The 13932-nt window shown below is 50.1% G+C and overlaps 5 protein-coding genes across 7 annotated transcripts; 4 read left to right on the top strand and 1 right to left on the bottom strand.

The window, feature by feature from the left end:
• The first annotated feature begins 27 nt into the window (after window positions 1-27).
• Window positions 28-1107, top strand: LOC108159553 (superoxide dismutase [Mn], mitochondrial). 2 transcript variants are annotated; one of them, XM_017292980.2, is made up of 3 exons: window positions 28-104; window positions 185-235; window positions 383-1107. In XM_017292980.2, exons 1-3 carry the CDS (start codon window positions 43-45, stop codon window positions 999-1001), a joined length of 732 nt encoding a protein of 243 aa, XP_017148469.1. In that variant the 5' UTR covers window positions 28-42; the 3' UTR covers window positions 1002-1107. The 2 variants fall into 2 exon arrangements, with proteins under 2 accessions (XP_017148469.1, XP_017148468.1); XM_017292979.2 differs by having other exon boundaries at window positions 380-1107.
• Window positions 1108-1235: 128 nt separating this feature from the next.
• LOC108159552 (actin) lies at window positions 1236-2598 on the top strand. Its single transcript, XM_017292978.2, is given in 4 exon segments — window positions 1236-1363; window positions 1425-1736; window positions 1739-1924; window positions 1927-2598. Coding segments are annotated over 4 exon segments (1209 nt in total). The 5' UTR covers window positions 1236-1275; the 3' UTR covers window positions 2550-2598.
• Window positions 2599-4664: 2066 nt separating this feature from the next.
• LOC108158370 (vitamin K epoxide reductase complex subunit 1) lies at window positions 4665-5593 on the top strand. Its single transcript, XM_017290623.2, has 3 exons — window positions 4665-4920; window positions 4995-5110; window positions 5170-5593. The coding sequence occupies exons 1-3, from the start codon at window positions 4742-4744 to the stop codon at window positions 5388-5390; spliced, it is 516 nt and encodes a 171-aa protein (XP_017146112.1). The 5' UTR covers window positions 4665-4741; the 3' UTR covers window positions 5391-5593.
• A 1332-nt stretch (window positions 5594-6925) lies between these two features.
• On the top strand, window positions 6926-9752 carry LOC117188432 (pro-resilin-like). 2 transcript variants are annotated; one of them, XM_033392311.1, is made up of 3 exons: window positions 6926-7963; window positions 8284-8418; window positions 8540-9752. In XM_033392311.1, the coding sequence occupies exons 1-3, from the start codon at window positions 7049-7051 to the stop codon at window positions 9431-9433; spliced, it is 1944 nt and encodes a 647-aa protein (XP_033248202.1). In that variant the 5' UTR covers window positions 6926-7048; the 3' UTR covers window positions 9434-9752. The 2 variants fall into 2 exon arrangements, with proteins under 2 accessions (XP_033248202.1, XP_033248201.1); XM_033392310.1 differs by lacking the exon at window positions 8284-8418 and having other exon boundaries at window positions 6928-7963.
• A 3699-nt stretch (window positions 9753-13451) lies between these two features.
• Window positions 13452-13723, bottom strand: LOC108158322. The gene has a single exon (XM_017290562.2). It carries the CDS (start codon window positions 13691-13693, stop codon window positions 13547-13549), a length of 147 nt encoding a protein of 48 aa, XP_017146051.1. The 5' UTR covers window positions 13694-13723; the 3' UTR covers window positions 13452-13546.
• Between the last annotated feature and the right edge of the window lie 209 nt (window positions 13724-13932).

Here is a 13932-nt window from a genome sequence, read left to right as displayed (position 1 = left end):
ACACCCCGAATACATTACTCACTCTGGCTGTGAAACGCATATATGAGCAGCGCTATCGATATCGATTTTATCAACAGTCTTATCGATATTGACCCAAGAGAAATGTAAGGTTTTTCTCTCTTGCTTAATTTACTTAAATAAAATAAATAATTCCCTGTTCTAAATAAATATCTATATTTTGCAGTAAGCAAGCCACAGTCATGTTTACAGCACGCAAACTCTCCCAGGCAGCGCGGTAAGTGCAGCAATTAATGCAATTAATCGATGCCGGCTCAACCGCTGTCCGGTTACATAAAAAGCAAGAAAACAACAATTGCAGCAACATAATGGCGACCATGACTTTGAATATCTACTAATGCACATTGTTGTACCCCCACAGCAGCATTTCAGTGCGCGGCAAGCATTCGCTGCCCAAGCTGGCATACGACTATGATGCATTGGAGCCCATTATCTGCCGCGAGATCATGGAGCTGCACCACCAGAAGCACCACCAGACCTACGTCAACAACCTGAACGCGGCCGAGGAGCAGCTGGCGGAAGCCTCGTCCAAGAACAACACCTCGAAGATCATTCAGCTGGCCCCGGCCCTGCGCTTCAACGGCGGCGGGCACATCAACCACAGCATCTTCTGGCAGAATCTCTCGCCCAAAAAGTCCACGCCCAGCGACGACCTCAAGAAGGCCATCGAGTCGCAGTGGAAGAGCTTCGACGAATTCAAGAAGGAGCTCAGCGCCCTCACAGTTGCCGTTCAGGGTTCTGGGTGGGGCTGGCTGGGCTATAACAAGAAGTCGGGCAAGCTGCAGCTGGCTGCCTTGCCCAACCAGGATCCTCTCGAGGCCAGCACCGGCCTGGTGCCCCTCTTCGGCATCGATGTGTGGGAGCATGCCTACTACTTGCAGTACAAGAACGTGCGTCCCTCGTATGTGGAGGCCATCTGGGACATCGCCAACTGGGACGACATCTCGTGCCGCTTCCAGGAGGCCAAGAAGCTGACTACCTAGGATGCTGCTTTACGTTCTGTGTGTTAATATTTAAGCATCGGATCATAGATCCCCACTCTGTAGTCTGAGATTTCGGCAAAAATAAATTGGTAATCATTAGAAATCAGTTGTCTGGAACTTTAACTGCCGCATAAACCACTCTACTGCTATTTTCAAACACTGACGCGCGTGTGTGGCGCCACATTTGAATGATGCTGTGTATGCTGTGAGTTTTCCGTCCAATGCTTTTGCCATTCATTCAACTTTCTATTGAAAAACACAATAACCACATAACATGTCTGATTTCTGTGTTCCCTCTCGAATCCAGCTCGATCTGACCGACAAAAAAGCACAGAAAATTCTCCAAAAATATCTAAAGTTTCGTAAGTTCATCCTCTGGCAACCCAACCTTCTTGGCCCACGCACTCACAGTGGTTCCTGTAGCTCTTGCAGAAGCAGTTCCGATGGCTCATAAGTCGGTCATCATCGACAATGGAACGGGTGTGTGCAAGGCGGGATTCTGCAGCGACAGCAAGCCAAAGGTGGTCTTCCCTTCGGTCGTCGGGCGGCCACGCCACCAGAATGTGTTGGTGGACTGCCGCATCCCGGACGCCGTTGGTGAGGCGGCTATCAACAAGCGGGGCATGCTAGCCCTGAAGTATCCCATTGAGCACGGCGTGGTCACCAATTGGGACGACATGGAGAAGATCTGGAAGCACACGTATGACCTGCTGAAGGTCAAGCCCGGGGAGTCTCCCTGCTGCTCACAGAGGCCCCGCTCAACCCGCGAGCGAACCGCGAGAAGATGGCGGAGATCGTGTTCGAGAGGTTCGATGTGCCGGCCCTGTACGTGGCCATAAAGGCGGTGCTTTCGCCCTACGCCACTGGACGTACCACTGGCCTGGTCCTGGACTCTGGCGACGGTGTCACCCACACGGTGCATGCTGCATGCGTCTGGATCTGGCTGGCCGGGATCTGAGCGAGTATCTGTGCAAGCTGTTGACGGAGCGTGGCCACAATATGACCACCAGTGCCGAGCGGGGCATTGTTCGCGAAATAAAGGAGAAGCTCTGCTACGTTTCCCTGGACTACGATCGGGAATTGATGGAGCAATCCGACAGACTCCAGCAGAATTCGTGCAGTTCCGACGAAGAGGTCTACCAGCTGCCCGACGGCCAGAGGATTACGCTCGGAAGCGACCGCTTCCGCTGTCCGGAGGCCCTGTTCCAGCCCAAGCTGCTGGGGCTGCAGATGCTGGGTGTGCACGAGGCCACCAGCAAGTCGATCCTCCAGTGCGACATTGATCTGTGGCGTCATCTATACGACAACATTGTGCTCTCTGGCGGCACCACCATGTTTCCCAATATGGAGGAGCGCATGCATCGGGAGCTAATCCAGATGTCGCCGCCCGGAACCAGCATCAAGATCAAGGCCTGTCCCCACCGACAGTTCGCCGTCTGGATAGGTGGCTCGGTGCTGGCCTCCCTCAGCACCTTCCAAGACATGTGGATCAACCGGTCGGAGTATGAGGAGGTGGGTGCTAGCATTGTGCATCGCAAGTGCTTCTAAATCTTGAAGAATATGGGAAATACATATTTAAGACCCTTTTGTTCGGCTATATTTTATTATAATTGTTTTTTCAAATCCCATAGCTCTGTTCTTTCCCAATTCTCAGTTCACTTATGCACTCGTAAAAGCCTAATCATTGCCATTAGCATTTTGATGACAATTCGCGCTGCATTGATTTTAATTAATTGCGAATTTATTAAGCCAAATGACGCATACAAATGTGTGCCGATTGCCACATCTCGCAGCGTGGCACGCAACAGCAACCTTAACTTCCTTAGAGTGTTCGGTTTCCAGTTGGCAGTTTCCAGTTGACACACGTGCAGCGTGCAGCGGTGACAGAACTTGCAACAAAAGGCAAGCGTTTCCAAAAGCGTTTACCTTCAACATAATCATAATCGTCAAAAGCTGCAGCTCCATCATTCTGCATTCAGCTGCACTTGAGGCGCTTTTGTTGTTGCAGTGCACTGCAATTCACTTGATTTTGATCACGGATCTACACGCCGCAAACGATGCAGCACCAAAAGATGGCTAGATTTGAAGGTCGCAGCTTGGATACCCTTGCAGATAGTAAGGCTATCATTATCCAATCATGCATTGGTTCGAAACCATGGTACCCCTCTCGTAAAGGGTACAACCAAACCAGTCAACAGCGCGTGCTCGAGGTGAAAAAGAAGTATCTGCAGCTGGTGCTGCTGCTGCCTGACATTAGCCCTTCTAAACGCATCAAAGCCCCATTCCATTCGATCAGAGCTGCGGGAATCTCGCTCGTATTTTAAACGTATTTGAAGTGTAAAGTTCAATAAACTGGGTAAATTAGGAGCAACCAGGTGTAGGCTGAGGCTGGAGCCTGAGCCTCAATCGATCTGACAGCTGCTTAGAAGGGTTCTACCACACCGTCGAGTCTTCGTAGAGAGACAGTGCCACTGCGGTGACTGTCTCTGCTGCTGCTGCTGCTGCTGCTGCTGCTGCTGCCAAGGTTGCGTAAAATTCGTCACTTCACTTTGCCAGCGGGCGGGATCGCATCGGTTGGATCTTTTTGGAGCGGTGGAGTGGCTACTGGCTGCAATTTTGTAAATTGTTTCCATTTGGTTGCCTCATGTCTCTCACGTGGATTTATCCATCACTTCATTTGCCTGCTGCCTGCTGCCTGCTTCCTTCTTAAATACACATAAATAAATTCAAATTCGTGAGGCCATAAATTAAAAAGGGACATGAGCACAACATGCCCAATGTGCGGATAGTAGAGATCGGGAGAGTGGGCACACCATTGTGACATGCCCCGACCCCGACCCGACCAGCAGGGGGAGCGTCATGAGCATCATCTATGTACTAGTCTCTATCTGCAGTCTGTAGTCTTCGTTTGTCTCTGGGCCTCGAGGAGCTGTCTCTGGCATGTCTGGGCACTTCGATGATGTCGCCGAAGTCGCTAATTTCATATGCATGCAATGGAGCGAAACTAAATGTTTCGGCGGTGGTGAGGTGAGGTGAGGTGAGGTGGGGATGTTTATGCCAGCCATGGACCATGGAGATCCCTATCATCATCCCATTCCATTTTGTTGTTTACCTAGACTCAATTTATAGTTCGCTACGCAGTATTTACCCAGCACTCCCCCGCAATGCAGGGACGCGGGTACGCGGTGTACCTGTTGCTCTCCTGTCACAGCAAATTAAGGGAGAATGGATATTTATGCGAACCCAAAGAGAAAAACAACATAAATATACTCTCATAGAGAGTGGATGCTCTGAATACCCTTTCACACATTATAAACATCATGCAGTCTAGAAATTGTTAGTCTAGAAATTCCACCAAATGTAATCCTTGATAATAAAAATAAGAGATTTTTGTTGGATCTTTCGATTCTATCATTCCAAACAATGGATTCAAGAATAATCCAATAATAATAGTTTGGTAGATAGAGATACCTTTAAAAATATAACTTTCTTTTTTGTGTCCTTTTCTTTTGCTGTCCTGTAAGCTCCCAGCCCAATCCTGAAACCCCAAGCAAAGGGTATATCAAATTACGCACAATTTTCACCGCGCAGCCGCCAACAGGGTTGCCAATTCCTTCCCCGAGGCTCAGAGTTTTCCTCCAGTGAGTCATAGCCCTAGCCGCCTGGCAGCCCTGGTCCCTGGTCTGCAGGAAACAACCTGTTTGCCCCTAGCCAGAGTTCATTATCCTTGTGGCCACAGAATGAGTCAGCCGGAGGAAACCACAGCCACTGGCGCCCGCCTCAGATGGATCTGCATCTGTGGCCTTGCCATCTCTTTGTACTCTCTGTACGTGAAGATGCAGCTGGACCAGGATGCAGACTACGTGGCCATGTGCGATCTGGCGGAGAAGGTTAGCTGCACAGCCGTCTTCAAGTCAGAGTGAGTGGCATACCCTACTTCCCTTAGAGCTTGAAGACACCCAATGAAACACACATTGCTTTCCCCCCTGTAAGCTATGGACGTGGCTTTGGACTGACACAGCTGCTGTTTGGATCCACCTCCAACTACTACCTGAATCCCCCGAATGGAGCCATAGGTAGTGTCTTCTATGTGCTACTCTTTGCAAGCTGTAAGTCTGAAGAACTACATCAATCTGTGCGGAGATCTAAAGGATTATCTCTTTCGCAGCCTTCTTCGGGCAGCGCTGGATGTGCCTGCTGCAGCTTTTGGTCTCCATTTTGACGCTGCTCCTGTGCTTTTACCTGGGTTTTCTCCTAATCTTCGTCCTGTTCGATTGCTGTGTGGTCTGCCTGCTCATCTATGTGGTCCACACGCTGCTCTTTCTGGAGGTGCATGGGCGCTACAAGCGCCTCTACCTCTACCTACCCAAAAAGATGGCCATCGAGTGAAATCGTTTCTTATTATCGGTATGGTAGTTGTAAAGTATGCAAAAATGCAAATAAATAAAGAGAATCTAGATGCGCTACTACCAAATGAGTTATGTGGGTTGACGGCAACCCGGTGGGAGGTTAAGCTGCCGACGTGATCCGACTCCGATCGTCAAATCTTAGGCAAATCGCCCGCTTCTGACCCGCACGTCTGACACGGAGCAGGATGAGCTTGAGGATGGGGATGAGCAGCTGCCTGCCATGGCCAGGCACGTACCCACTGCTTGGAGCAATTAATTCTGCACGTTCCCATTTGTCGTCGCGACGGTGTCTGAAGCTAAAGCTGAAGGCTGTGTGTGAATGGCGCTACTTCCCAAGCGGTGGGCGGCTGACTGGGAAAAGTCTATGCAATTAATTTCCCATAAGCTGGGGGAATCTCCTCATGTGGGCCGCGATCTATCAACGGAATCAATGAATGAATCAATGGAGTGGGGGAGTAGAAGGACTTGATCTGAATGAATGGGCCAGAGATTCGACTGATCTCTTGGAATCACTCTGAATGAATCAATTAAAGCACAATTGGAGTAGAAATTCATTGAGATCTATAGTATTCCCTTCATCTGATCTTTGCCGATCTACCATTCAACGATCTGTAATCTGTAAGCCATCAAAACGCATTCGGATGTGAGCACAGATCTACACCCAATTGGGGTCGCATTTGGCACGATATTCTTTAATCGCAGTCGTACTCGTACTCGTACTCGTACCTTTTTCTATATTATATTTGACAAGGCAAACAAATGCAACAACATGCAACAAATACGGAGCTTGTCACAAACGAAGACGACGACAACAACAACAACAGCGGCAAGCACACTGAAGATGCAGCAGACGCCGCCGACACATTCACCCAGCGACCGAGTAGACTACTTTGCGCCAACGTAACTCCAGAGTCAGAGACTCAGACTTGGAGATGGAGATGGAGATGGGCATGGGGGCAGGGGCCTAGGCAGAGGGAGGCAGGGCTCTGCTGTTTGCAAACACAATCACTCGTCTCGAAGATGTGCTGTACTGTGCGCCGAAAGAAGGCAAATCAGCTTGGCAACCCGCAACCCAGTTGGAAACGGAATCTCGGGGCTGCCTGCCTTCACGTGCGATCCAAGCCAGAGCAGAGCAGAGTAGAGCAGAGCAGGGCCATGCCTATGCTTGAGCGTTGATTGAGATTTTTGCTGGCGCTGGCGGGGCACTGCCAGCCGGCAACAGCAACAGCGACAAGCTCCAAATGCAGCTGAGTTTGCGCTGTTTGAAGATGATCGTATGTGGCAGCAGCTGTTCGTGGCTGTGGTTGCCACATGTTGCCACTGGCAGCGCCATCGCCACCGCCACCGCCACCGCCACCGCCACCGCAGCACAGATGAGTCTCGTCTCGGCTGCCCCATCAACTCATAACCGAGGGCCCCGTCGCTCTGTTCTCTGTGTGATGTGGTGTGAGGTGTGTGTGCATCCTCGACTTTCAGTTTTGCGATCGTTTCATATAAATACGCGACCCGGCTGCAGTCGGAGATCAGTCAGAACTCGGCGCTGCTTCGAGACGCTACACAACCAGATCCGCCGATCCACATCCACATACGCATCCAGATTCAGATACAGATCAGAGATCTCCTATAGCATCGTGGAATATGTTCAAGTTACTCGGCCTCACGCTGCTCTGCACGGCGGTTCTGGCGCGTCCCGAGCCTCCAGTCAACTCCTACCTCCCGCCGTCCGATAGCTATGGTGCACCGGGGCAGAGCGGCCCAGGAGCACAGGGTGGAGGCCCAGGCGGTCGTCCAACGGATTCTTACGGTCCTCCTGGACTAGGACAAGGACAAGGACAAGGACAGGGACAAGCCCAAGGCGGTTTTGGTGGCAAGCCCTCAGACTCTTACGGTGCCCCAGGCGTTGGTGGCAATGGAAACGGCGGCGGACGTCCCTCTAGCAGCTATGGTGCTCCTGGCAACGCCAACGGCGGCGGACGTCCCTCCAGCAGCTATGGCGCTCCAGGACAAGGACAAGGCGGTCGTCCTTCCGACTCTTACGGTGCTCCAGGAGCTTCCGGCAATGGCAACGGCAACGGTGGTGGTCGTCCTTCCAGCAGTTATGGCGCTCCCGGCCAAGCACAAGGCGGTCGTCCTTCCGACTCGTATGGTGCTCCTGGAGCTTCCGGCAATGGCAATGGCAACGGTGGTGGTCGTCCTTCCAGCAGTTATGGCGCTCCCGGTCAAGGACAAGGCGGTCGTCCTTCCGACTCTTATGGGGCTCCTGGAGCTTCCGGTAATGGCAACGGCAACGGCAACGGTGGTAGTCGTCCTTCCAGCAGTTATGGCGCTCCCGGCCAAGGACAAGGAGGTCGTCCTTCCGACTCTTATGGTGCTCCTGGAGCTTCCGGCAATGGCAACGGCAACGGTGGTGGTCGTCCTTCGAGCAGCTACGGTGCTCCAGGTGCAGGATCCGGCGGTCGCCCATCGGACTCCTACGGTCCCCCTGCTTCCGGCGCAGGAGCTGGCGGCGGATCCGGCGGCCCTGGAGGCAGTGGCACCGACTACGACAACGATGTGAGTAGACCGTAGTAGATTCGGGATGGGTTCTCATCCACACACATCCGTACGGAACCTGACATGCGACATGCGACACTCGACACCTCTCCGCCCCTGCTGCACAGCGCCTTGATGCACGCCCTCGCCCTGATATCTTGCTGGTTCTCTTGGTAGTTCTCAATCTCTCTCTCTCTCTGTACCTCTCTCTGCACCGCTTGCTTGCGCCTTCCCCCTACTGCTCTTGATCTCTTGTCTCTATCTGTCTATTTCTCTCTCTTTCTCCACACGCCCCCCGCTCCTCGGTACCGCCCCTCGCTCTGCTATGCTCTGCGCCGCAGGAGCCGGCTAAGTACGAGTTTAATTACCAGGTCGAGGACGCCCCCAGTGGGCTCTCGTTCGGGCATTCAGAGATGCGCGACGGTGACTTCACCACCGGCCAGTACAATGTCCTGTTGCCCGACGGAAGGAAGCAAGTAAGCGCCGAGCCGGACGAGACGGCGGCGGGCAACAGGCGATGATCCCTCCCTGCTCCGCTCCCGCCACTGCTATGTCACTGCTAATCTCTCTCTTCTCTCTGGCTTTCTTTACCCGCAGATCGTCGAGTACGAGGCGGACCAGCAGGGATATCGGCCACAGATCCGCTACGAGGGCGAGGCCAACGATGGGGGCGCCAGCGGTCCTGGTGGCCAGAATCTGGGCGCCGATGGCTACTCGAGCGGACGTCCTGGAGGCAATGGCAACGGTGGGCGCCCTGGAGGTCAGGAACTAGGACAAAACGGTTACTCTGGCGGACGCCCTGGTGGACAGGATCTAGGACAGAATGGTTACTCCGGCGGACGCCCTGGTGGACAGGATCTTGGTCGTGATGGCTATTCCGGTGGGCGCCCAGGAGGTCAGGATCTAGGACAGAGTGGTTACTCCGGTGGACGTCCTGGTGGTCAAGACTTGGGCGCCGGTGGCTACTCTGGTGGGCGTCCTGGCGGCCAGGATCTAGGACAGAATGGTTATTCTGGTGGACGCCCAGGTGGTCAAGACTTGGGCGCCGGTGGCTACTCCGGTGGACGTCCTGGTGGCCAGGATCTGGGACAGAATGGTTACTCCAGCGGTCGACCCGGCGGCAACGGTGGAAATGCTGGCAGCGACGGCGGCCGGGTGATCATCGCTGGACGTGTCACCGGCCCGGATGGCAGCGATCAGGGACAAGGCTTCTCTGGCGGTCGTCCTGGAGGCAATAGCAACGGTGGACGCCAGAGCGGTGGTCAAGATCTAGGTCGCGATGGCTATTCCGGTGGACGTCCTGGCGGTCAAGACTTGGGCGCTGGTGGCTACTCCGGTGGGCGTCCAGGTGGTCAAGATCTCGGCCAGAATGGTTACTCCAGTGGCAAGCCACAGGGTCAGGGTCAGGGTCAGGGTCAGGGTCAGGGCCGCAATGGCTTCGGTCCCGGCGGCCAGAACGGCGACAATGACGGCAGTGGCTACAGATACTAAACGACAGGCAATACTCGTACACGTAGATCGATTCCAGGACACATTAGCTAGAACTTTCATTACCTAGTACTTAAGACTTTCTAGAACTATGACCCCCTCCTCTCCTCATTCTTAGCCCAATCTCAAGACTCCATCTCTATCTCTTACTCATCTTGGGGTGTATCATGCCTATTCCTTCGATCAACCATCGTCCCCAAGACTCCGATTAGAATAAGTTTATATTGTTGTAGATGCAAGTGCAAGAAAATAACCCAAAAAAAAATAATGAAATGATTTACGAATATTTGATAAATATTTAAGTAATGAAATAAACGATAAATACCTACAAATACAACACACCCTGTCGGGTTTTCATTAGGTCGGGTTTCAATTACCTCTTTCTCTTTTTAACACACACACACACACACACACACACACACACACACATTGCCGCATACGATCCTCTCTCAGCGACTCGTTTTTTGCTCTAGGCACTCTCTCACTAGCCCCTACACAGCAATGGGACCGGCAGTGGACAAGAACAAACAGACAGCAAAATGTCGTGTCGGCATTTGTGGTTCAATTCTTCCCAAACGGATCGACCGACTCATATGAAATCATCATTGAAATTTTTTTATATTTTGTAAATATGATGCGAATACGTAAGTTGTAAACGAATATGCGAATAAGACGGCTTGTTCAACAAGACAATGAAAATTTTCTGACGATAACCTTATATTTCGATGCCTGACCTAAGAGGTAGGATTCAATTTCGAGAGCCTTCTTTCGCATACAGTAAGGGCTGATCTTGCGGGCGGCACTTTAATGCACGAACGGATCGCGCCCGGCTTTCGCTACCAGACTATAATATCAAATCCTTAACTGGCTACAACAACAACTATCTAGATCGATGTGGTCGATCATATTTTCCATGGCTTAGATGTCACTGCTGTTTTCCAGATTGATCTTACAGGCAATTCCTGCGGCAAAACTCCTATTATGATGATTTGTCTATGCGATCCGTATTTATTATTTATTTATGAATCTGGTGACAAGAGAGAAATATATTCTGGGCCATGCTGTTGTAATTTTGGGTTAATTTTGTAGGACGTTCGGCCAGTAAATAAATGCCAAACCCTTTAACATTCGCTTAATTGACATTCAAGAAAAGTGACTCCAGCCTGCCGCCGAGTGGCAACAAAGAGATACATCATCTAGTGAACCCGACCCACCCCTTCCATAGTATGTGTTCACGTTCGGTTTTCGCCTGACTGGAAACACCAAAGTACCCAAGTTTCCCGAGTTTTCCCAGTTTCCCCTCGTTCCCGGCAAGTGCAAAGTTTGTCATTAGTTATTTGCACTAATTAAGTGCAAAGCTTCTCTTCGGCTCCATTCCCCCACCCGTCCCCGTCACCCTTGACGTGGCTTTCACTTTCGCTGCTGTCAGTACGTGTCGTGGTTATGTAATTCTATGCCGCATCCTCCTATCCACGAGCCATCCAGCCCATTCCACGGGCCACATTAATGGATTTGCCCAGCCGCACAATGAACGCAAATTGTTGGGAAGGCGACATCGGATTGAATTGCTGCCTCAACACCCCCGCCCTCCCCTTTGAAAGTCCGATTTTCCGGAAAATTTAATAGTCACCTTTTGTGTAAACGGATTATTTTGCCAGCTAAAATTCCATTGAACAATGGGTGACATTATGAAAGTGTTGTTGCCCCCCTTTGGGATAATTTAGTTTAATTCATTAGCAACTCATTTTGTACAGGACATTCTGTACGGGGGGGGCAGCATTGGGAATATATATTGTACAGAATATATCCCATCGAATTTTCCATCGCCAAAGGCTGACCGTTGTTTATTTATTTTATGGATAACCGTTGCAGGTCTTTGCCCAACGACTTCTCCCATGTGTGTGGCCAATCAGGCAGAGTAATTTCCACCGCATTTACTTGTCTCGTATCCATCCTTTCAACCATTATCCATCCCTCCGGAAAGATCCAGCATCGCTACGCAGTCAGTCGGGGCTTGCTCAAAAATTACCATTTCGTCAGCAGCGAGGACCTCAACAATTTCTGCAATTTTCCTGCGAATCAAAAGAAACCGCTTGCCCCATCACCCCTGGTAACCAACACCCCCCAGGGAGTGGAAAGGCGATTCATTATGGTAAATGAAAATTAAATTTACAAAACACAGCTAGAGAGCTTCGGGCACAGCTTTCACTGAATTTCGAGCAGAGCAAAAGTGAAAATCAATAAATCATTCTGTGGAATGTGCCCTCCGCTCCGGAGGAGCCAGCTCCGGTTCATCCTTTGAGCGAACTTTGAGAAAACGAGAATCAATTGACTTTCGAATGAATTCGGGGGCACGTAGAGTTCAATAAAGTGCAACTTGACCCTGCAGCAGGTGCCATCACAGAAACCTATTTCGAGCATGGCTACCTTTTCATCCAAGGACAAAGGAAAACTTTTTAAAGACGAAAGGGAAAGCTAACCACAGACCGCAAATACAAGTTCAAAAAAGTTCCTGTTGCCAGAACAAAAATAGAGTTTTCGGCCAAGTGTGTAACTTTTTTCTTGTTACATAAATACTCGTTCTGTGATTATACAGAGGCATATTTTTGGAATAATCTGAATAAATTACATGGCAAGCCCTCCCGCTCCAGCCCTTACAGAGTATTCCGTTTACAATACCCCAATTTAAATACTGGCCCACGCGTGGGTCTATTATATTTTTACAGCAGACACTTGAGGAGTGACGGGGTATCAGGAACTTTTGTAGATGTGTGTAACATGTGGAAGGAAACGCATCGATATTCCCTATCGATCCAATCAGCAGCAACCATCAGTTCTCGTGGAACTCCCGCAAATCGCGTTAGCAATCTTCTGCTCAATAAAATTCACTTTTACAGTTTGTAAGTTTGATTTTACTCCTTTTACGACCTGTCGTACACTGATTCACGCAGGTGAGAGGATTCGACGATTGAAGACGACAATAGTAGCGGGGGAAAATCCAAGTACAATGCCAGCTCTAAGTGTCCCATGCGTGCAGCTGCGTGGCGCTCAGAGGCGCCACAATGTTGCAGGCTGTCGTCGCAGTGGCGTGTGTCAAAGTTGCCCCCAAATGACTTTCCGCTTGTCTTGTCAACCATCAGCCATGCCATCATCCGACGTGAGGGAGCCCCTGGGGCGAGGAGGTGCTGTTCCGAAAGCATGTTCGAAACCGAGTGAAGAAAAGGGCTCTGCTCTCGCCGTGACGCCCCCGCTGTGTTTGAGTTTTCTGGATTGTAATTCAAATTTACCGAGCGCAAACAGCACGGAGGTGGCAATTAATTAAATATCACTCATATGTCAGACAGTGGCGTGGGCTAACGTGACTCGTCTTCGGTCCGAGCACACTCGCGTGCAACACGTGGGCTCCCAGTGCGTATACGTAATGAGGCTGTGGCGTGCCAACAGTGGGACAAACTCGTGCGCGTGGGAGTCCTCTCAAGCAACACACTCTCACTCTCTCTTTCTCTCTGAGCCGAAGTACTACACTGATTCCTCTTAAACTTTTCATCTAAGCCCAATCCTCTGGGTACCTATAATCGCCGGAACTCTGTTTTCTAACTGTTTTAAAAGTTGACTGCTCTGAGCTGGAGCTTCTGTTCTCTCTCCCCTTCTCCGCTTGCGTAGATGCATTGTCTATCTCTGCAAATAAATTGCCGAACAGCTATACAAAGTTTGCTTGGTTTTTGCTGCCGTAAACTACAATTAAAACTGCATACGATTCCAGTAAAAATACTCAATGAAAAATTGGTTCTGCTTTTAAGGGAAAAAGTGCATTCATTTTGGCCTTTATAGATAAATAAATCCTTCGCCTTACATAGTAAAAAGTGTGCTTCCAACATTAATTTTTAAATATTCATTCCCTCAATGATTACTTCTGCTGGCACACTTTAATCAGGACTATCTCCTTTATACCAATGACTAAAATTTGTATCATGTCATTAGTATCTAGGAATTTCAATCCCCAGATAAATATAAATTTACATCAGTTTTCAATGCAAACTTTTTTTTTGAAACTTTTATTGGTTATGGTGTGGGGACTATGTTAGATTCGATTTCGGATCTGGACTTCACCATTTCTCAGCCGGAGGCAGTGGTGTTGTAGGGACACAGCGGAGACTGCATCAGGCAGGCCAGTAGGATGAAGCATGCCTCCGAAGAGGGCGCCATCAAAATCAGGAATGCGGCCAGCAGCACCAGGTAGAAGCACACCGTCGTAGCGATCATCTTGAGCAAACTAAGCGTTGAACTAAGTGATCCAGATCAGATCTTGTTCAGCCTTATATAGCAAGAAAATTGCAGTGTGGCAGCTGTCGAAGGGCAAACACCATGTTGCATAAGGCTCGTAAATCCACAAAATACAAAATCAAATATAAATATTGGATATTTGTGAGGGAACAGACTGGTTCTTATAAAACACACCACCACACATGCATATTTGTGTATACAAAGTAGATGTACAAAGC

Source organism: Drosophila miranda, chromosome 3, assembly GCF_003369915.1.
Source record: "Drosophila miranda strain MSH22 chromosome 3, D.miranda_PacBio2.1, whole genome shotgun sequence".
Taxonomy (NCBI): Eukaryota; Metazoa; Arthropoda; class Insecta; order Diptera; family Drosophilidae; genus Drosophila; species Drosophila miranda.
This window is presented reverse-complemented; position numbering and strand designations above follow the sequence as displayed.

Excerpts from the sequence above, each read along its gene's own strand:
- LOC108159553 (XM_017292979.2), top strand. The coding sequence starts at position 43 with ATGAGCAGCGCTATCGATATCGATTTTATCAACAGTCTTATCGATATT. Across the intron at positions 105-184 it reads GATATTGACCCAAGAGAAAT|TAAGCAAGCCACAGTCATGT; the intron begins GTAAGGTTTTTC and ends TATATTTTGCAG. Across the intron at positions 236-379 it reads AAACTCTCCCAGGCAGCGCG|CAGCATTTCAGTGCGCGGCA; the intron begins GTAAGTGCAGCA and ends GTACCCCCACAG.
- LOC108158370 (XM_017290623.2), top strand. The coding sequence starts at position 4,742 with ATGAGTCAGCCGGAGGAAACCACAGCCACTGGCGCCCGCCTCAGATGG. Across the intron at positions 4,921-4,994 it reads ACAGCCGTCTTCAAGTCAGA|CTATGGACGTGGCTTTGGAC; the intron begins GTGAGTGGCATA and ends CCCCCCTGTAAG. Across the intron at positions 5,111-5,169 it reads TGTGCTACTCTTTGCAAGCT|CCTTCTTCGGGCAGCGCTGG; the intron begins GTAAGTCTGAAG and ends TCTCTTTCGCAG.
- LOC117188432 (XM_033392311.1), top strand. The coding sequence starts at position 7,049 with ATGTTCAAGTTACTCGGCCTCACGCTGCTCTGCACGGCGGTTCTGGCG. Across the intron at positions 7,964-8,283 it reads GCACCGACTACGACAACGAT|GAGCCGGCTAAGTACGAGTT; the intron begins GTGAGTAGACCG and ends TCTGCGCCGCAG. Across the intron at positions 8,419-8,539 it reads TGCCCGACGGAAGGAAGCAA|ATCGTCGAGTACGAGGCGGA; the intron begins GTAAGCGCCGAG and ends CTTTACCCGCAG.
- LOC108158322 (XM_017290562.2), bottom strand. The coding sequence starts at position 13,693 with ATGATCGCTACGACGGTGTGCTTCTACCTGGTGCTGCTGGCCGCATTC.